At 46.2% G+C, this 21,455-nt stretch overlaps 1 protein-coding gene across 7 annotated transcripts in view; it reads right to left on the reverse strand.

Moving 5' to 3' along the window:
• Window positions 1-1,435: 1,435 nt before the first annotated feature.
• RAPGEF2 (Rap guanine nucleotide exchange factor 2) overlaps window positions 1,436-21,455 on the reverse strand; it is a 248,568-nt gene continuing 228,548 nt past the window's right edge. For 6 of the 7 annotated variants that reach the window (XM_061192646.1, XM_061192647.1, XM_061192645.1 and 3 more), the window contains 6 exons: window positions 20,872-21,066; window positions 17,368-17,520; window positions 14,942-15,167; window positions 13,379-13,938; window positions 10,765-11,037; window positions 7,498-9,504 (listed from right to left, as the gene is read on the reverse strand). In XM_061192646.1, coding sequence (XP_061048629.1) covers window positions 9,479-9,504; window positions 10,765-11,037; window positions 13,379-13,938; window positions 14,942-15,167; window positions 17,368-17,520; window positions 20,872-21,066 — 1,433 coding nt within the window. In that variant the 3' untranslated portion in view covers window positions 7,498-9,478. Of the gene's footprint in view, window positions 1,508-7,497; window positions 9,505-10,764; window positions 11,038-13,378; window positions 13,939-14,941; window positions 15,168-17,367; window positions 17,521-20,871; window positions 21,067-21,455 lie in introns of those variants that run through there. The other variant, XM_061192649.1, reaches the window with a different exon arrangement.

Below are 21,455 nucleotides of genomic sequence, written 5' to 3' on the forward strand. Positions count from 1 at the left end.
GGGACCCTTGCTCTCTAACTCCAGCCCTCTTCCCCTGCCAGCCCCCAAGCCACCGGGAGTCCAACCCGCACACCAGGGAACGTGGGCCTGTGTCTGCTTCAGGCACCCGTTGGACTCCCTGCTCGAGTGTCATCCTGGCCAAGGGACATGGGTAGCTCCGTGTGGCAGGTGACCATGCCAGGTGTGCTCTTGTTCCTGTGGACACTTGGGCCTGTCTTCATCACTAACGCTTTTTAAGAATAAAATAAGGGGGACTTCCCTGGTGGCGCAGTGGTTAAGAATCTGCCTGCCCATGCAGGGGACACGGGTTCGAGCCCTGGTCCGGGAGGATCCCACATGCCGCGGAGCAACTAAGCCCGTGCGCCACAACTACTGAAGCCCTCGTGCCTAGAGCCCGTGCTCCGCAACAAAGAGAAGCCACCGCAATGAGAAGCCCGTGCTCCATAACAAAAAGTACCCCAGCTGGCTGCAACTAGAGAAAGCCCGCGCGCAGCAACAAAGACCCAATGTAGCAAAAGTAAATAAATAAATAAATTTATAAAAATTTTTAAAAAAAAGAATAAAATAAGGAATTGGAGTCTGCTTCCACATTTGTCTCTGAATTCTTCACCCAGGGCTCACACATCCCGAAGAGGTGATTTGGAAACCTTGCTGAGAAGAGAAGGAAGTCCTTCTGACCTTGCCAGCCCGCCCAGCACCAGGCGCATTCACTGGACCTCGGGGGGAATTTATTGGGTCCATGGGCCATGGAAGGCCGAGCTGGGGTGGAAGGGAAGGGCCCACAGAGCAGCCCGCTGGCAGCTGAGAACAAGCTTTGTCTTCACCAGGGAAAAAGCCCAAGATACACAGACTTCTTGTCACATTAAAAAAAAAAAAAAATATATATATATATATAATATATATATATATATTGATGGCATAAAAGCCAATCTACTCCCTCGGAGGAGAGCTTCTGGAAGTTCGTTGATGCACAGCTTTATATACACACAGACACCACAGGAAGAGTAGGCACAAGTGAAAAATTTGAGTCATTCACCTTCTTGTATCTGAAAGAGTCCTCAAAGAGAAATACTCTCTTTGCAGAATGCCCACAAACAACGTATTTAATTTTCCAAGATAAAGGTTTGTTTTCATTTAGAAGGAAGCCAGGAAAAAATGGTTTGCAATGTCTTACGGAGCGTTAGAATGTTTTCCAAATGCCTCCTGGTGCCCTGACTTCCCAGCTTAGATAGCTAGGCTACATTAAAACACAACACAACACAACAAAACATTTTGTGAAGCTGTAAAACTGTGCCCACTGTAAGCGTCCACTGTTTCCCTTTTTCCCTTTTAACTTACCTTCTTCCCCCATTACCCCGCCGCTATACTTACACCCATCCTTCCTCGCCTGCGCTCACACGCAGAGACACACACCTCGTCTTCTCTCTCACACTCACGCCGCATCAGACACATTCACTGCTCTTCCTGCACGGCCAGGAGCTTCTCAGAAGACAAACACCAGTCTGATCTGAGAAAGCAATGACTTAACTTAGTGAAATGGCGATGCCCATGGCCTGTAATCGTTTTAAAGGGGGAAGGACAAAATCTTATTTTGTTGCTGGGATGGAAGGAACTCTCTCCAGGCTTCTCTGCGGGGTGATGAGGGGAGGTCTGAGCAAGAAAGGACAGCCACATGCTTCACCTGATTTGGAAACGCTGGTTTCAAAGACCCTAAAGACTCGGCAACGAGGATTCACACTGAGCCTGAGGGATTCATGTATTTACACATTTCTCTGATGGGAACCACCCTTCAGCAAGGCATGGCTCAGCACCAAAGAATCCTGAAAAAAGGAACTGTTTTCCTAAGTCAGGGTAGGGGGGTGGTGAAGGGGATGAAGGATGCAGAGAGAAGGGGGGAAGGGGAAGGGGGAGAAGGAACTATTTTATGGTAGAAATAAACTAATAGAATATTCAAAAGAGAAAAAAGCACCACAATGGTTAATAAATATTATTCATTTCTAACCCACTTGATTCCAAAAACACATTTAAAGTGCTGGTTTGCAATCCCACTACTGGTTATATACCCTGAGAAAACCATAATTCAGAAAGAGTCATGTACCACAATGTTCACTGCAGCTCTATTTACAATAGCCAGGACATGGAAGCAACCTAAGTGTCCATTGACAGATGAATGGATAAAGAAGATGTGGCACATATATACAAACAAAGAAACAAAATTGAGTTATTTGTAGTGAGGTGGATGGACCTAGAGTCTGTCATACAGTCATGCAGAGTGAAGTGATTCAGTTATACATACATATGTTTTTTTCATATTCTTTTCCCTTACAGGTTAGTACAAAATATTGAGCAGAGTTCCCTGTGCTGTACAGTAGGTCCTTATTGGCTATCTATTTGGACTATAGTCGTGTGTGTATGTTCATCACAAACTCCTAATTTTTCCCTCCACCCCTCACCCCCGCCCCCCATTTCCCCTTTTGTAACCATAAGTGAGTTTCCACATTTGTGAGTCTGTTTCTGTTTTGTAGATAAGTTCATTTGTATCATTTTTTTTAGATTCCACGTATAAGCAATAGCACATGGTATTTGTCTTTCTCTTTCTGACTTACTTCACTTGGTATGATCATCTCCAGGTCCATCCATGTGGTTGCAAATGGCATCATTTCATTCTTTTTTATGGCTGAGTAATATTCCATGGTTCAAATGGATACATGCACCCAATGTTCACTGCAGCACTATTTACAATAGCCAAGACATGGAAGCAACCTAAGTGTCCATCGACAGATGAACGGATAAAAATCAGCATCATTTTCTGCAATGTCTCCATCTTTGTCAATGTGGCTTCTCCCACCATAAGCACTCCTACTAGGAATTGTAAATCTCTTAAAAGTCATTTTTTTCCGATGCTGGGGGAGGGGCTTGATTTTACCTTTAATTTCTCGTGTCCCGTTGGACATCAGGTTCTACTGATTCGTTTTTCCCTTGAACCGTCTTTGTTCTTCCCTCCTGTCCCGACCCCACGCCTCCCGGCCCGGGTGACCCCCTTCTCCTCACCCAGCTTTGCGACCTGCACGCCTGCTGAATCAGATCTTCCCTCCAGACCGTTATCTCAGCACAGATCCTTTCTTCTGCTCTTCCCCTTCCTTTTTTCTTTTTATGAACATTTATTGAGCCCCTAAAACAACAACTATAATCTCTGTAAAACATTTTTGTCCCACGTAACAGCACACTCCCTTGCTCATTCCAACCAATTTCTCAGAGTCTCCAAATCCCGAAGCCCTGTCTAGTTAGGCGTGTCTCCTCGACGTCCAGGCATCGCGGACACCTCAGGGGGAGCCAAAGACTCTGCTCTGGGTAACTCAGCCTCTGTCCGTCTTTCATTCACCTGAACGTCTTGAGCCACACAGAAGTGTAGCTCCTCAACAGTCTTTTATTCTTTGCTCCTCTTGGTTAATCGTAAATCGTAAATCCTTGTCAAGAGTCACTTATTTGTCCGTTATACCTCAATAAAGAAAACAGAAATATTTTAAAGTTATTTTACTTCTGAATATTCACCAGTACTGGGCACAGTTATAGACACCCTTCAATAAATGCATGTTGTAGAATGTACACCACCAAGAGTGAACCTAACGTAAACTGTAGAATGTGGGTGATAAGGACAGGTCAAGGTTGGGTTATCCATTGTAATAAATGTACCACTCTAGTGGGCGATGCCAAGAGTGAGGGAGGCGAGGGGTATATGGGATTCTGTACTTTCCACTCAAATTTGCTGTGAACCAAAACATTGTCTAAAATATAAGTTCTTTAATAACAAAACATAAATGCATGTTGGCTGATTTTGATTGTCCAATCTATCTACAATTTGGGCCCTCCAGAGGCCCCGATAAGATGCTCATTTACTAAAACCTTAACACTATCCCAGGCACCGTTCTAGGTGCTGAGGACAGTGGTTACGGAGAGAGGAATGGCTCTCCATTCGGCTTTCAGGAAGAACAGCTCAGAGCCCAGCTGTGAGGAGTGGTTCTGAGGCTGGACATTCATGCTGGGGCAACGATGCCCTAGCATTTGGTTGCTCCCCAAGAAACAGGTGTCTGCTGTTCTCGGCTTTGAATGCCCTTGCCGTTGATCCCTCACTTTCCTGACCTCGTGGCCCTCTTCTTACTCATGCTTTTTGTGTTCTCATCACTTCTCTTGTCTCACAGCTTCTGCATCCTGACTGGGTGAGCCTTTGCTCTTTTTCACCTTCGCACAGAAACTCCCCAAAGAGAATGTGATGAGTTCAGTTTGGTTTACTTTCCCTAACGGTCACAATGCTCCTTCTAGGACCTTCTTCTAGATGGCTAGCAAGCCTGGATTGGCAGCTCGTGGGCCAGGCATCTCATATCTTTGATCTAGCTGTGATCAAGGCTGCTTGATAAGGTACTCATTTATGATCCTGGGATCACTCAGTAAGTTTCCCCTCTCAGGTCTGAGAAATGGGAGACATTCAGCCAAAAGGCGGCTATAATTGGAAGTCACTTTGGTTCACTTTAGTGATATCTGTAAATATCTGGCATCAAGAAAAGTGCCTGGATCACAGGAAGTGCACACAAGTGAAATTAGCTCATTAAACTACACCTGGTAGGTTTGTACATATTTTCATCTTCATGCTACATGTGACACTGACTTGATCCTAAATCAGTTTTATAGTCTTGTTTGAAAAAAAGGTTCCAATCTATATAAATTAAGGAAAACCTCAAATCCTGGGATATACTTTTACTTCATTGGTTCCTATCAGGCCACACCGCATGTCAACCACTCGGTGTTAGGTCAGAGTTAATATTATGAAAATTTCCTAAATTTTATTAAACTAGCTACAGGGAAAAAAAAAAAAAAAAAAGGAAGCCTTGACTTTTGAAGTGTTGAATACCCTACAGTGAATTTATTTCACTAGTTTCTCTCTTCTATAAAAATTAGTCGTTTGTAAATTTACTTCAGATACTATATTCTATGCTTAATTTTTCCCATAATGAAAATGGTTAGGATTGTATTGAGTCCCCATAAAATAAAGCCTTTTCTAAGATTCTTTAACCTTGCATACAACGTTTTGATCGCTTCTATAAATGTCCCTGTTACGTGGCCATGGCTCTGTAAAAATTAACTGGGCAAGTATCATTTCAAAACATAGGCAGGAGTTTTATTGCGCTTGCCTTGTCCTTGGCTGAGATGTGCATGTTGAAAAAAGTGCAGTTCACAAATTATTGTTTTGTTCCAGTCAGTGTTTCTGTCTCCCTGTCAACTGGGTAAACCCTCATTCACTGTAAGATCTTTCTGAAGGGTCCTGGCCCCTCGGCTGCAGTCTGTCCTACTCATTTCCATTCCATTACTGCCCCTTTCAGCCTCCACTGGCTGACAATCTTTGTGAATATTTGCAAGATCATTCGCTTCTCCAATCAACAGCTTGACCCCCTCAGTGCTACACTTCCTTTATTCTTGGAGTAAGCTATTTCTCAAGGAGAACGATAACAGGGGATCAAGGACTCAGAGAGCTTCCTCTTTTTCTTCGGCACAAACAGAAGTGAGAAACACATTCCTTGAGAAATACATCAGCACACAGACCTACCAGGTGTGTTGATACACACTTTTTCAGCAGCTTGCATCCTTCGAGAACGTTTTGAGAGATTATCAGTGGCTTGGTGATCAAATATATTAAAGTACAGATGAGCATAAACTCTACACCTCCCAGAAGAGGGAAGGAGTTAAAGCTGAGGAAAATATTTGGAGGGCTTTAACCTGCATGTATGAAAACAGAACCAGGTCCGTTTATAGTCTTTTTGATTAGGGAGGAGGGCTTTCCGTAATATTCCTACAACGTGGCAAACGTCTGTTATTAACATGACACAGAGTAAACTCTGTCATTACCACTGATCACATCTGATGAACACATACTTCTTACAAACCTGAAGTGGAGTCTTTGCTACTTAAAGGTAACCTAAAACATAACCGCATAAGAACGGGCATCATGGCTGATTTGTCATTCTCCTTTATTTTTAGCAGAATACAAAAAGTGATGAAGAGGTAATTCCTCAAAACATCAGATCTTTAATATTTTTCAAAACACATTAGAGAGGGCTTCCCTGGTGGCACAGTGGTTAAGAATCCACCTGCCAATGCAGGGGACACAGGTTCGAGCCCTGGTCCGGGAAGATCCCACATGCCGCGGAACAACTATTAGCCCGTGCGCCACAACTACTGAGCCTGCGCTCTAGAGCCCGCGAGCCACAACTACTGAAGCCCGCGCACCTAGAGCCCGTGCTCTGCAACGAGAAGCCACCGCAATGAGAAGCCCACGCACCGCAACGAAGAGTAGCCCCCACTCGCCGCAACCAGAGAAAGCCCATGCGCGGCAACGAAGATCCAACACAGCCAAAAATAAAAAACAAAAACAAAAAAAAACACACATTAGAGAAAAGCATTTTCAATGACAGAAATTTAAGGAGAGCACGGGTTGCTGTTGTGATAGGGCTTCCCTGAGCGAAGGGTTTCACAGTGAACAGATGATAGAGGCAGACACGTGGGAACACATGTGTCCACACGGGGCACCTGCATTCTGAACAGGTACAGCTGAAGCTACAGGAATGGTTTTCATTCTCCAAACTGTTTTGGTGGCCAGATTTTCAAAATTTACTCACCAAGATAGCACAAATGCCTCAGGAAGAGTTTTAAGTTTGGCCATTTTCCCTTTAGCATCAGGACTGAACTCCTGCCATCTTTCCAGACGCCTTCACATTTCCTCACATTTCGTGCTCGTGTTTCCACATCCTTGCCACTCCGCCTTCTGTGGTTTCCGAGTGGGTGATGGACGGGACTTTTATTAACGCCTGCTTGAGGATAAGAAATAATCCTTGATTTCAAAATGTGCTCGAAAGGGTTGCTGCTTAACTGATTCTCACCTTTTTAAATATAAGTGCCCTTCTCATAGACCAAAATATTATTCAGACCTACCACGCATTAGGACTCGTAGACAGAACAATGATATTTGATGTAGAATTCCAAATCACTTGCTAGATTGTACTCTTAACTTAGTGGCCAGGATCTTGAATGTATATTGGGAATCAAAAATATTATGTCCCATAGAGATTTTTATTGGAAAGAAATTGGGCAGAGACAAATGCTATGTATTCAATAGATACATAGTGGTAACATAATTTTTCACTGAATCTCAAACACTATGAATTCTGGACACATGAATGATATTAATTTCTGTTAACATGAATGATATCAATTTCTTTTCTCTGAATCAACAGAAAGCTACCTAAAAGGATAGGCTATTTGGGCAGTTTTAGGCGACATCGTCGGTCTACCCTCAGTGCCCTGTGGACTCGCTCCTGCAGTGAGATCCAAGGGCTTTCTTACGCTTCAGTAAGAAAAAGCATGCACGAGTCGTTAAGAATATAGGCAAGGCATTATGTTATATTTATTTATTTTCCAGCTTGTACAAACTGGACGTAGAGGCATAAACATAGTACATTTCTACCATTTTCAACAAAAATATAACCAATATGTACAATTATTGTATTAAAAATACAAAAGGGATACAGACTCCGCCAATGTCTTTCTAAAAGACATACAGGTACAAGTAGTATCAAAAGGATGAGGAAATCACCAGTTAATTGTACATTCTGCACTTGACATCACAGAGCGAACTGAGGTTACACTCCTACTATGTTCTACGGTGACTTAATGCTTAGATAACATTTGTGCAACTTGTGTAGAGCAAGAGTTCTGTCTTTCTAGATGCACATGAGGTCCACAGCCTAGAGAAGAAAACTGGCAAATAATGCATCTTACATGTAAAATTACAAATGCATCATTGATAATGTACTATATAAGCAAGTAGACAAATGCCATGATACAGGAGAGAATTATTAAATAAAGCACTGACATTGCTTTGATACAGTGAAAAAACACTGCAATTTGACTTTTAAAATTGGAAGCTATTTACGTTTATCTACTGATCAATATGATCAGCTGAATTTAATGGAAAAAAAATCCAAGACCAGCAGTTCCTCACATCTGAGTGCTACTCGGATTGGCAGCCTTCACTTTTCCGGAGTCTGTGCAAAAACAACACAAAAATAGACCGGAGGGGTCATCTCAGTCCTTCTGGGGTTAATAGCAGCTGTGAACACGTGGTTGCTACACTCAGGCCTTCTCCGTCTCGGCGTCCGTAAAGCCACTTAGGGTCAGTCTTCGGCGACCGACCCGCCTTGCAAACAAAGGCTGGCGGATCGCACTGGGTTTTGGATCTTTTGATCATCTTCACGTTAAAGGCTTGTTTATTCCCTCATGGCGACTGATCGATACGGGGAGGCTGTCTTGAAAGAGCAGTATGAACAGCTAGCATTAGCGCCAACACCCCGGGCTGCTTTCACTGCAATGCTATCCAGTTATAAACGTTTCTCTTTGAAAACAAGCAAGAGAATCCCTAAAACTAAATAAACAGAAATCAAAGAAACATAATTTAAAAGAAAACATGGGGTTTGCCGTCTGTCTCGATGGAGCAGAACACGCCCTCGGGTGACACTGCCCTGCGCTCCACAGGCTCAGACACAGGACGCAAGAGTCCCAGTTCCCTCCCCGGCCATGTGCAAACAGTTGTAAAGAAGAGCCCCAGCCCCTGGGGAAGGAGGGGCCGGGAGCCTTGGGATCTAGGTAATTGGCTAACACCTCACGCTTCCAGGATAGGGCACTTCCCGGGCGCGGCCAGGGCACAGGAAGCGGGCCGTGGGCCAGCCTTCCCTCTCCCTGGTGTGACCACACCCTGTCCGGCATATTTGGTTTTTGAGAAACCCCGGCTGGCAACCCTACTTAGAGGTTCAACATAATACTGTAAAATCATTAAATGGATATAATATTTACTCTCTGAACACAATCTTTAAACTCATTTAAAAGAAAAGAAAAAAAACCCAGAAAACGGAGGAGGGCACTGTAAACAAGCGGACAAGCACTGCACTCAAGGATTTCATTGTTTTCCTTTGTCTTCCTTGGTGGGTTAAAGACCCCAAGTAGTTCCACGGCTGGCTGTTCTCACGATTCCAATGAAACCAAGTGCTAGGACTGGATCGAAATCTAAAAGGAAGATTTTTTAAAAACTCCTTCCAGGCGTGGAGAAGTGCAGCCAGAGTGACTCATGGGTGGTGATGACCTTGGAGTCTGGAATGATGCTGTGTGACGTGGCAGGCAGCCACAGGAGCTTGGAGACGCTGCGCTGTGCATTCAAGCAACAAGGCGGAAAAGTGCCAGGGCGGTTTCTTCACAGTATTTCACATGCAAAGGGGAGAGGAAGAAGGGGGGAAGGAGCCCCACGCTGCTTTTAAGGCAGGGAAGGAGGCAAACTGGTCCACCATCCTCAGAGTGTGAGTCCCAAGGCTCTGACGCTAGGGGACGTCTTCTGTGCTCTCCTGTGGGTGGCCGACACGGGCGCAGAGAAGCCCGTGCCTCAAACCGCAGACACTTGTTCATCTTCTGCCGACACAACCACGAAAGAAAGGAAGAAACAAAAGAAAAATCAATAAGCAAGCAAGTCGTTTTCTTGTGCTTAGAGAGAACATGTTCACCGACATGCTAAATAAAAATACCACAGCTGTGTTCTCTTAGTATAGGTCACCTAAGATCCTCAACTTTTTTTCTACCTAATGATTAATAATAATAAAAAAGTTTAAGGGGCTTCCCTGGTGGCGCAGCGGTTAAGAATCCACCAGCCAATGCAGGGGACATGGGTTTGAGCCCTGGTCCGGGAAGATCCCACATGCCAAAGAGCAACTAAGCCCATGCACCACAACTACTGAGCCTGAGCTCTAGAGCCCACGAGCCACAACTACTGAGCCCATGTGCCACAACTACTGAGCCTGTGCTCTCGAGCCCACGAGCCACAACTACTGAGCCCGCGAGCCACAACTACTGAAGCCCACGCGCCTAGAGCCCGTGCTCTGCAACAAGAGAAGCCACCACAGTGAGAAGCCCGCGCACCGCAACGAAGAGTAGCCCCCGCTCGCCGCAACTAGAGAAAGCCTGCACGCAGCAATGAAGACCCAACACAGCCAAAAATAAATAAATAAAATAAATTTATAAAAAAAAGAAAAGTTTAAAATAAAGTATATGGGATGCACATCTTTAAATATACATACCCACTATAAAAATACATTGTATATTTACTGACTGGAAACTCATGAATGATAAATTCATTGAAAAAAGTTATAAAATACATATGACTTCTTAAATAATATACACGCCTATACATATAGAAAAGTCTAGAAGGATATATGACAAAATGCTAATGGAAGTTATCTGCAAGAGGCAGGACTGTAAGTAGTTTTCATGAATTGTGTTTTGCTTTTTCCTATAATGATTATTTCCAGAATAAAACATGTTAACCTCAAACCTTAAAAGCAGGAGCGGGGGCGGGGGGGGGGCATGGTCTCCCCCTTCAACCTCACCCCAGCACGGCCAGCTCGACTCGTACAGAGAAGGCAAGAAAGCTCTAGAGAAGTGGGCTTTTCCACCAGACTTTCATCTGGGACTCACAGCATTTCCCCAGAAAACCGAGGATTAGGAGGGAAATGCACCCAGGCTCACACGGTACTACAGGGGACCCCTCCGCAATCTTTAGTTACTTCTCCAGCCACTTCGGAAAAAGCAAAACGCAGCCCAACGGCTGGCACCGAGGCCGGGGGCGGGCGCGGAACCCCGGGCGGGAAGCAGGGCCTCTGGGGGAAGCGCATGTACCGTCCTCCTCGGCGGCGAGGCCCGGGGGCGCGCAGGGGCCGGGGCGCGGGTCGTCGCCGGGCCGGTGCCACTGCGGCCGCGGGGCGGGCCTGGCGCCGGCCGGGGCGGGGGTCTCGGCCGGCCGGGCCAGCATCCTGGAGCGCTGCAGCGCCACGGTGTAGTCCGGCGGCTTCCGGGCGGGGTGCGGGTGGGCGTCGGGGAAGTCGGTGATGGGGATGCCCACGTATCCCGGCGGGGTGGGCGGCGGCTCCCGGTAGCGGCCCTCCTTCCTCGCTGCGGGAGGGAGAGACAAGGCGCCGCGGTGAGCATCGCGGGGAGCGCGGCCCAGGCCACGTGCGCTCCTCGGGAAGGGGGAGGACCGAGACGAACAGCGCTGCGCCCGCGGTGAAAGGCACGTGGGGCTGCGCGCCGGGCGGGGTGCCGGCGGGGGGGGGGACGCGCACCAAGCCCGCCACGCACCGGGTCATCTCCGGCGGCACAGGCAAGACTAAGCAATCTAAGCACCTGTAACTCTCACCGGGTCGCCGCAGAGCGACTCTACCTGTCACGCAGTAACCAGGCTAACGCCCAACCCTGGGGTTTACTGGAAACACGGAGCAAAGGGAACAGAGCGGCACCCAAGTCCCACGCCTGCAACACGGGAGTGGTGCCTGTCAGCGGTTCCCTCCCCTCTCCCTGCCCCGGGGGCCAGGCGGCCTGTCCCTCTTTGCTGGGCCATCTACCCTCACCAGGCAGAGAATCAATCCCAGGTTACTTTCAAGTCTTGGGCCTCACTTCGGAAAATAGGGAATCAATAAATTTGAAAGAATAGTACAAAAAAATGATGCAAATTTCAAAACTTAAAACCATGTGTATGTGAGGTATGTATTTTTCTTGAAGTCCTTTTATATTAATTTCATGACTTAAAACATGAATCTGTAAAGGCAAGTAAAAGCAAAGTTTTCTTATCTTCAACTTTCTAGACTCAACTGTTAGGAACTTAAATCATTCTTCTTTCCTTTGCAATAAAAATTCTGTGTATTAGTTTGTTAAAGAAAGTGCTTTTCTATTTGCAATTGCCAAGATGTGGAAGCAACCCATGTGCCCATCAACAGATGAATGGATACAGAAGATGTGGTACACATATACAATGAAATATTACTCAGCCATAAAAAAGAATGAAACATTGCCATTTGCAGCAACATGGATGGACCTAGAGATTATCATACTAAGTGAAGTAAGCCAGACAAAGACAAATATCTTATGATATCACTTATATGTGGAATCTAAAATATAATACAAATGAATTTATACACAACAACAGAAACAGACTCACAGATTTATGGTTACAAAGGGAAGAAAAGAGGGGAGGGATAAATTAGGAGTTTGGGATTAACAGATACACACTACTTTACATAAAAATAGGTAAACAAGGATTTACTGTAAAGCACAGGGAACTATATTCAATATCTTGTAATAACCTATAATGGAAAATAATATGAAAAATATATATATAATTGAATCACTTTGTTGTATACCTGAAACTAACACAATATTGTAAATCAACTATATTTCAATTAAAAAAAAAAGTGCTTTAAAAATTGCAACCTAAGAATAGGTGTTAACTGTTTTCTCCTTATTCATCTTGGAAAGATATTAAATTCGACATCCACCCATGACTACGTGATAAAATAACTACAATTTCCCTACTAATAAAAGTGATGTCTGTGAAGATTATATTCCAGAATTTCTCACTCTGTATCCTATGATGTATCCCTACACTTTAATTATACAGACGTTGAACATGCCATAGAGAATATATCCCGATAGCATTAAAGGAACATAAGAGACTTCACAACAGAAACAGCAGCAGCGAAGTGATAGTGTCTTTCATGTACTTATGAATTGCTAACTAGGCACCAGTGTTTTGCAGAGACTTCGTTTAAACCTCATAGCAACTGCATTGGTAGAAATTATTAAATTCATTTTACAGACGAGGAAACAGACACCGTTTAGTGCCTTGCCCAGTGTCACAAAGCTGGGAAAGTGGCAAAGCAGGGATTCAAACCCGCAGCCTGCCTGACTCGCAGGCTCTTACTCACTACCTTACCTCTTGCACCCTCCTCCTTGTTCTATCCTGTGCAGGGGGAATTTGTCTAGCACAGAAACATTTACCTGCATAACAAACGTCGACAGAAGATTTTTAAATATGCAAAGGGTAATGTTCTACATACAATTCAAGGGAACAAAATACAAAAGTAAAACATTTAAAACAGTTCCAATTAAACAAAAAAATATTCTTCCTCTAGAGAGAATGGCCATCCTTCCTGATAATTTTCAGCTGAGAAGATCAACGTTGGAGCAGGTAACACCCATGAGGACAAGCTACTGACCCCGACAGCTACGGTGCATGGAAGGTTGACTGTTGCAGGGTATTTATAAGCACCTGACCACAGAACCTGGGCCCTTAACCACCATTCATTTCAAAATCCTGAGTGCACTGCTAACTTGGAAGGCCTACATGGCAATGGGTGGGGCAGAATGAGGAGAAGAACCGCAAACACATGCTCTTACTTTTGAAATAAGTCAGGGTGCAGCCACGACCCAGACATGCCAGAGCCCGCAGTCAGCTTACCAATAAGCCCCTTGGTGGCGCTGGGCGGCACGGCCACGTGGGCAGCCATGGCGACGGGCTTGGCTTCTTCGGCGGTCGCAGACATCATGCTGCTGCTTTCAGCTTCGAGGGAAACGTCCTTCCCCCCCCTTCGCTTGATTGTGCCCGTGTCCCCCTCCGAGTCTTCTCCCCAGTACCCCGTGGAGGAGGCCCAGCTTGCCCGGGACTGGGCTTGATCGAGACTCTCTCGGCTTTGACTCTGCCTGTTATACTTTGTGCTATGGTCGGAAAACATGATTTGGTCCACGTGGCTGCTCGACGCCCATAACCCTGCGGCGTCCCCTGAATAATCAAAGTGAGTGTGCCCGAAGGGGAGCGTCTCCCAGCTCCTCTGGTGCTGGATGGTCTGGATGTTATCATGGGAGCCGCTGGAGCACGACGTCCAGCTCCCTCGGCCACTGTCAGCAGCGTCAAGTGAGGCTCGGTCCCCCTGGTCTTGGGAAAGCTCCTCTGTGCTGGGAGAAGAGATCACTGTAGCTGCAGCATACAGGCCCCGGCTCTCGGACAGCGGTGCGCAGGACCTAGGTGGCCAATGGGAAACAAAGAGAAAAAAATAATAAAGAGAAGAGGAGGGGAGGGGGGAGGAGAGGAGAGGGGAGGGAAAGGGGAGGGGAGGGGAGGGGAGGGGAGGGGAGAGGAGAGGAGAGGAGAGGAGGGGAGGGGGGAGGAGAGGAGAGGGGAGGGAAAGGGGAGGGGAGGGGAGGGGAGGGGAGGGGAGGGGAGGGGAGGGGAGGGGAGGGGAGGGGAGGAGGGGAGGGGAGGGGAGGGGAGGAGGGGAGGGGAGGGGAGGAGGGGAGGGGAGGGGAGGGGAGGAGGGGAGGGGAGGGGAGGAGGGGAGGGGAGGGGAGGGGAGGAGGGGAGGGGAGGGGAGGGGAGAAGAGAGGAGAGGAGAGGAGGGGAGGGGGGAGGAGAGGAGAGGGGAGGGAAAGGGGAGGGGAGGGGAGGAGAGGGGAGGGGAGGAGAGGGGAGGGGAGGGAAAGGGGAGGGGAGGGGAGGGGAGGGGAGGGGAGGGGAGGGGAGGGGAGGGGAGGGGAGGGGAGGGGAGGGGAGGGGAGGGGAGGGGAAAGGGCAAGATTGGTAACTAATAACTGTGCTAAAACCCAACCACTTTTTCCTGGAAAGGCGGCTTCCTTTCCTTCCGCGAAGAGGATTAGGCTCCACCAGACTGAGAGACAGTGGCCACTCGGCCCTGTCCCGTTTCCTCCCCTGTGACGTCACCACAGTACCAACACGGGGGAGAAGAGCAATCAGCTGCTTACAAGAAAGGAGCACTTTCCTTACAGTGCTCACTACAATCTGACTATTTCGGGAAAGCAGCTCATTGGACTGGGTCACCCCCTGCCCTCAGCGCAGAGCAAATGTGTCCCAGTGAAGGACAGACCGCACTGGGAAAGCAGTCTGCACAGTGCTTCGTAATCGGGAAATGGTGAACATCAGAACCGGGAAGGGAGAGCATCCCTGGGCGTCCTGTAACCTGCCCCGCACACGCGGGAGAGGGGAGCGAGCCCGCGGACGAGCCCCTACCCCAGGCTGCACTGGTCGGGCTCCCCCGCCGGCCGCCTCTCCAGCCGGCCTGCGGCCAGGCTGGTCTCCACAATGCCGACCGATGGCCTCTGGCGCCGTTCGTCGGGCAGCGAGACGGGCAGCGAGTCGAAAGAGGAGTTGCTGACGATACTGGACCGTGAGGAGATTTCGCTGTGGCCGGAATCTGAGAAGTTATCCACGGTGCCGCTCGGAGCCAAAGTGTAGCCTGCGTGGGAAACACATCACTCCTTAGACACCGAGGGCGCACGGCGTCCAGCTGACGCCTCCCCAGTAGAAGCAAAACCAGAATGCAGGCCACAGATGCCACCACGGAACTGGGGAGAAAACACTCTACTTGGGGACTGAGCTACAGTAAAGTTTTACTCAAATGCAGTTTAGTGTGTTTAATGACACTTTAGAGAGGAAAAAAGAATTCACCATTGTATGACCCAGGAATTGCTGCAGACTGGATCACGGCACGACTCGACCCTGCTCTGTTAACTATAAATTATACTATGTTAGTCTATGTAAACGAAACTGAAGAATGACTAGGATGATATTTGAAAGTATGTTTTTTTCTCAAACTGCAAAGTCAGTAGTAATTTTGTTTTCAATGGAGTTTTCACTTTTAGAACTTTACAGCATAGAATAACTCCACTGGAAAGATCTGCATTATAATTTTAAATGGACATGTATGAATAAGAAATAAGACCTGAAGAAGATATCTTTGGATTTTTGCCATTTAATTTTTCAACATTAATAATATATTGGATAAATCACATGAAAGCCAATTGTTTTGAAGAACATAATGTACAAAATCTCCATTTTTCTCCCTGGACCATCACTATGTCTAAACAGATGTCCATTTTTTGGCCTGAAGGACCCTTAACTCTTTGTTGCTAAAAATAATTCTGAAAGTCACAAAGGAAGAGAGGCTTGTCTTGACATTTTTAACAAAAATATCCAAATCTCCTTTCTCAGTATTCATTTATTTTTTACATTATTAAGAATCTCATGTTACTTAAAATACTGATTTTATATGATTATATGTACACAATGAAAACCTAACAAAAAAATGCCATCTAGAGCACCTAAATGTTGCTAATTTACTCTCTAAACAGTACTTCCCCATCCTTTCAGTAAATTATGAATTCCTGATTTATTTTTTTAAAAGGTTGCACAGGTCTCGATAAGATTTCACGTGTTCATCCATGAAATGTCTTCTTTTAAACCACAGTGCAAGTTCTGACAGACAAGATTTCAAACCCTCCCTGAACAGTCTACCCCAAAAAAAAATCTCTAGAAAAAGAATCCCTCAGGTGGAGCACGTGGCATGGGGAGGAATCGCCCCATTTTCCTCAACTGATGAGATGACCCCTCTCTTTCCCGCTGGCCCACCTATCCCGTAAGGTCCGTGGTGCACTGTTAATTCTTGTTACTGTTCTCACTTCCACGAGAAGATGGGGAGCTGGTTTAGTCCAATTGCCCGCAGCCAAACGATCTCAGCTGACCGCCACTGCCACCCAACGACGGACGAGAGAAGAATTCAGACGCACCCACTGAACAAGGACTAGAGACTGATACCCACATAGAACGCACACATGTCTGAGACAGCTAAAAAGTAAAGCAGGAAAGGTATTTGTTGTGCCGGTGAAATCTAACAGTGGATTAATCTCTTTGGCCTTGTCTAGTGAAAACTGTCCTGGCCGTTTATTACCGGCTTACTTAACGCCCATTCAATTATAGGGTAGGGGAGAAAGTAACCCTGAGGTTATGCAGCAGAAAATTATCTAGTATTTTAAGATAAGAAAGCATTAATATCACAAGGAGAGTTTGAGTGCCTAAAATTTAATCTCCTTAAAAATAAAACAAGATGGCAACAAAAAAGATAATCAAGACTCATGTTAACACAATGAAAGATAAATCAGGAAGATATTAGTTTTTCTTATGTTTTTATAGGCCTCTACTCTGTGATGAATGCTATGTAATCATATTTAGTTAGAACAACTGTTAGTATAAAAAGAATTATTTCCACACTTACAATCAGTAAAAAAATGAATTTTTGAAAGGGCTTATATAGTTATATAAGCTTAACGATATTTATTTATAACTATAATATTAAAAAGTTCTTCCGAATTTATAAACTGAGGGGGAAAAAAATCCATTGGGTGTTACACATCAGGTCTTTTATTTTTTTGGGGGGGGGTGGCCACACAGTACGGCTTGCAGGATCTCAGTTCCCCGACCAGGGATCGAACCCACGCCCTTGGCAGTGAAAGCGTGGAGTCCTAACCACTGGACCACCAGTGAATTCCCAAGGTCATTTAAAACGACTCTAATGTCAGAAGTGATGTAATCTCTAACTAGAATTTATCACAGCTGAAAGCACAGGTCCCCATGAAGGAGAAGAGGAGTCATCCAGTCACCTTTCCTTGGCGAGCTCTGCGGGGAGGTCGGTGGGGAGGAGAGCTGGGAAGACGCGTTCGATATCGTGTCTTCTGCTGGCCTCTTGTGACGCTCCAGGCTCCCTTCTTCAGACAAAGCAAGAATCTTCTTTAAAGCTTGTGGAGAGTTTATACCTGTAAGAGAAAGAAAATGATTTCAATATGCATTTCCAAGACTGAAAAGACTACCGTGAAAAACAAAAACACTTTTTTTGTGTTAAGATTGCATGTCACATGTCGTTGCAGGTTGTTTCCAGGCTCGGTGGTCTCTGTACTCTGCCCGTGTAAACAATGAGCTCACAGGGGGCACGAGGTGCCCGCCGTGTGTCTGCTGACACCTGCCGAGGACTAGAAAGGCTGCTGCTGCTATGCCACTCTGGGTTCCAAACCTTGACCAACACGCTCTTCAACAATACATCAGACAGCGATGAAGAAACAAAGAGACGATCTGGAAATACTTTGAGTTAGGATGAGAGCGGTGCAGCTCAGAATATTTATCAGAACTCAAGTTTGGGTTGGAAACAGGTATTCTGGTGGTGTTGGAAAAGTTAGCTCATGGGACGTGGGAGTGATGGAAGGAAAGTCAAGAGCCAAGAGCCAAAAAGGAAGTAGTGAGAAGAGACTGAAGGAGCGCTAAGAAATCAGGCTCATATTTGATCAGTAAGCGGATGACAGAGAAGGTAGGAGGGGACCCAGAGAGTGCCGGGTCCCAGAAGGGTCCCGGAAGCCACCGCGGAAGGTTCCCGGGAGTGCGGTAAAGGGGAGCGGAGGGGGGAGCCATCCAGCGCAGCGCCAAGTGCAGGATCAAGTCGGATGATGTAGGGCAGAAGAAAAAGGATTCCACGTGCCAATATCAGGTGATTTTTCCCCTAAAATTTTACTTTTAGGAATGAGGGAGTCACATTAAGAGATGTTTACTAAGCCTTATTATGAGGCACTCTCAATTACCTCATCTGAACAACAAAGAGACCTGAGGGAAGGCATTATAGGTTGACACTACCTCAGTGAATGTTAGTTTTTATGTTCTCAGACTTAACAGAATCCATTAAAAAGGAGGCAATGAAATTTAACAAAGATTTAATTCTTCATTTCACCTCAACACCTGTAAGTGTTCGATACTACTTTAATACAATCTTTTAAAAATCGTTTTTCAAGCAATCTTTTAATTACATGTGCAGATACTGATATATACAGGGCACATGAAAATACCAGCTACACTAAAGCTACACGAATGAATAGCTCTGATTTGGAAAAGATTTCCAAGCTGGCATCATACACAGATTCAAAAAGTGCTGCCTTCAAACAGTGAAGATGGATGTGAAGATGCTATCTATGCCTTAGAAAAATCTGTTCCACTTCAAAAGTAGTTCTAGGGATGACGAAGACACTGAAGTAAAAATGCAGGAAGTATTCAGACAAAATTTATTTCATGAATGGGGGTGGGATCAGCATCTCTAAGTTACTATTTTATATTCTGTGACTTTAAATGTGAAACTATCCTAAGAAGACACATGACTATCCCATCCGCATTTCTAAAGGTCATAAATTCAAATAGGCCTAAAAATATTGGAGAGAGAGTCTCTCTGGGGAAGGGGGGCGGGAATGGCTTTCCATCAGGTGCACCTACATGGGGGTTAACAGGCTGTGTCCATATCAGAAGCGCGACAGAAAAGAGGCAATAGAGGTCAGCTTGCAGGGGACTTGGGAATATAAGAATATTAACAACACAGTGGAGAGACTTCCCTGGCGGTCCAGTGGTTAAGACTCCACGCTTCCACTGCAGGGGGCACGGGTTCAATCCCTGGTCGGGGAACTAAGATCCCACATGCCGCACAGTGCGGCCAAAAAATAAATAATACAAAAACAAAAACAAACAAAAAAAAAACAGTGGACAAAGGAACACTAATTCAGTTCATTTGTGATAGGGGGAACAATGTAAATATTTCTTTCTTTCTTTTTATTTTTGGCTGCATTGGGTCTTCATTGCTGCACGCGGGCTTTCTCTAGTTGCAGCGAGCAGGGGCTACTCGTCACTGCGGTGCGCGGGCTTCTCATTGCGGTGGCTTCTCTTGTTGCGGAGCACGGGCTCTAGGCGCGCGGGCTTCAGTAGTTGTGGCACACGGGCTCAGTAGTTGTGGCTCATGGGCTTAGTTGCCCCACGGCACATGGGATCTTAATTCCCCGACCAGGGATTGAACCCCCATCCCCTGCATTGGAAGGCGGATTCTTTACCACTGGACCACCAGGGAAGTCCCTGCTTTGGCTCCTTTAACATTCACGAACTGACTGTATTTTCCTCCCAAGTTACAGAATCAATGATTCAACAAATAAGAGTTCGCCTCCAGACAAATCATTTCACTTAAAAATATTCTGCCTAAATTCCAGCAACTCATTGATCATAAGGCAAAGCTAGTTTAAACAAGGTATATGAACAAAACAGCCTCTGTACTTGTTACAAATTAAATGAGTAATAGCATAATTTCCCCATGGCATGCCTCTGCTCCCACCGCTATGACAAACGAGCATGATTAAATGAGATGCTCTATGAAAACAGTCCTTCCCACTGGTAAAAGTAAAGTTTAACTTTGTGAACATTCATGTCTTATAAAGAGGGAACAAGCACAGGGACACTCAGGTATACCAGATGAAGTTGCCCGCGATAAGTATCGTTTCCTAGTCTGAGAAGCAGGCAGTGAATGAATAGCGCCAAAAGAGGGTTGTGGGTTGTTTGTTTTTTTGTTGTCGAGTTATACGAGCCATCTGTATATTTTGGAAATTAAGTCCTTGTCGGTCACATTGTTTGCAAATATGTTCTCCCAGACCGCTGGTTGCCTCTTCTTTTTTTAAAAATATTTATTTATTTGGTTGTGTTGGTCTTAGTTGTGGCAGGCGGGTTCCCTGGTTGCAGCTCGGGGGCTCCTTAGTTGCGGCATGCGAACTCTCAGTTGCAGCATGCAATGTGGGATGTAGTTCCCGGACCAGGGATCGAACCCGGGCGCCCTGCATTGGGAGCGCGGAGTCTTAACCGCTGCGCCACCAGGGAAGGGCCCACGGGCTGTCTTTTCGTTTTGTTTACGGTTTCCTTTGCTGAGCAAAAGCTTGTAAGCTTCATTAGGTCCCATCTGTTTATTTTTTGCTTTTATTTCCATTGCCTTGGGAAACTGACCTAAGAAAACACTGCTACGATTTACGTCGGAGAATGTTTTGCCTGTGTTCTCTTCCAGGAGTTGCATGGTGTCCTGCCTTCCGTTGAAGTCTGTGAGCCATTGTGAGTTTATGCTTTTGCGCCAGCCGCGAGGGCGTGTGTCCCGACGTCACTGATTTGCACGAGGCCGTCCAGCTTTCCCAGCACCACCCGCCTAAGAGACTGTCGCTTCCCCGCCGCATGTTCCCGCCTCCTTTGTCAAAGATGAACTGACTGTAGTGATTCACATAACAGTAAATTAGGAGGGGAAAAAAAAAGTGTGCGCGAACTTAGTCACCTACCGAAAGGCGGGAGATCCCGCAGGGGCACCTTCTTCCGCGAAGGATAGAGGGGCACGGCGGGAAGCTGCAGCCCCGGGCTGGGCCTCTGTGACGGCTGCGGAGCCTGCGGCGGCGGCTTCGGCTGCAGCCCTGCCCTCGGGGCCACCGGGGAGGTGTCGGCCTTGACAGGCTTTCTGTCACCGGGATTCTTAGGCACTGGTAATTGTTCGGCGTGAAAACAGAACGAGAAGTTTAAGAGGTTAGTGGCCACACACGGGATACTTTCAGAACCGCATGAGCATCTCCCACAGTTAGAACACTGAAATATGTATCTTTTTTTCCCCTGTGGCCCATAGATAAAGGAGAGAAACAGGGGCGGGCGGGGGGAGAACCTCCGTCACAGAAAGAAGGCACGACGGAACCAAGATTCACTTTATGAAACAAGCCGTCTCGAGAGACGATACTGTTTCAAGTACCACATTTAAAAAGAAACGAAAAATGTGGATAGCTCAGTACGCTGTACGTATGTCTACGAAAAACACAAATCTATTATACAAGCGACAACGGGAAGACCATTAGGAATTATTTTTCTAAAATGGCACCCA

The sequence above is a fragment of the Eubalaena glacialis genome, chromosome 5 (assembly GCF_028564815.1).
Source record: "Eubalaena glacialis isolate mEubGla1 chromosome 5, mEubGla1.1.hap2.+ XY, whole genome shotgun sequence".
Classification (NCBI taxonomy): Eukaryota; Metazoa; Chordata; class Mammalia; order Artiodactyla; family Balaenidae; genus Eubalaena; species Eubalaena glacialis.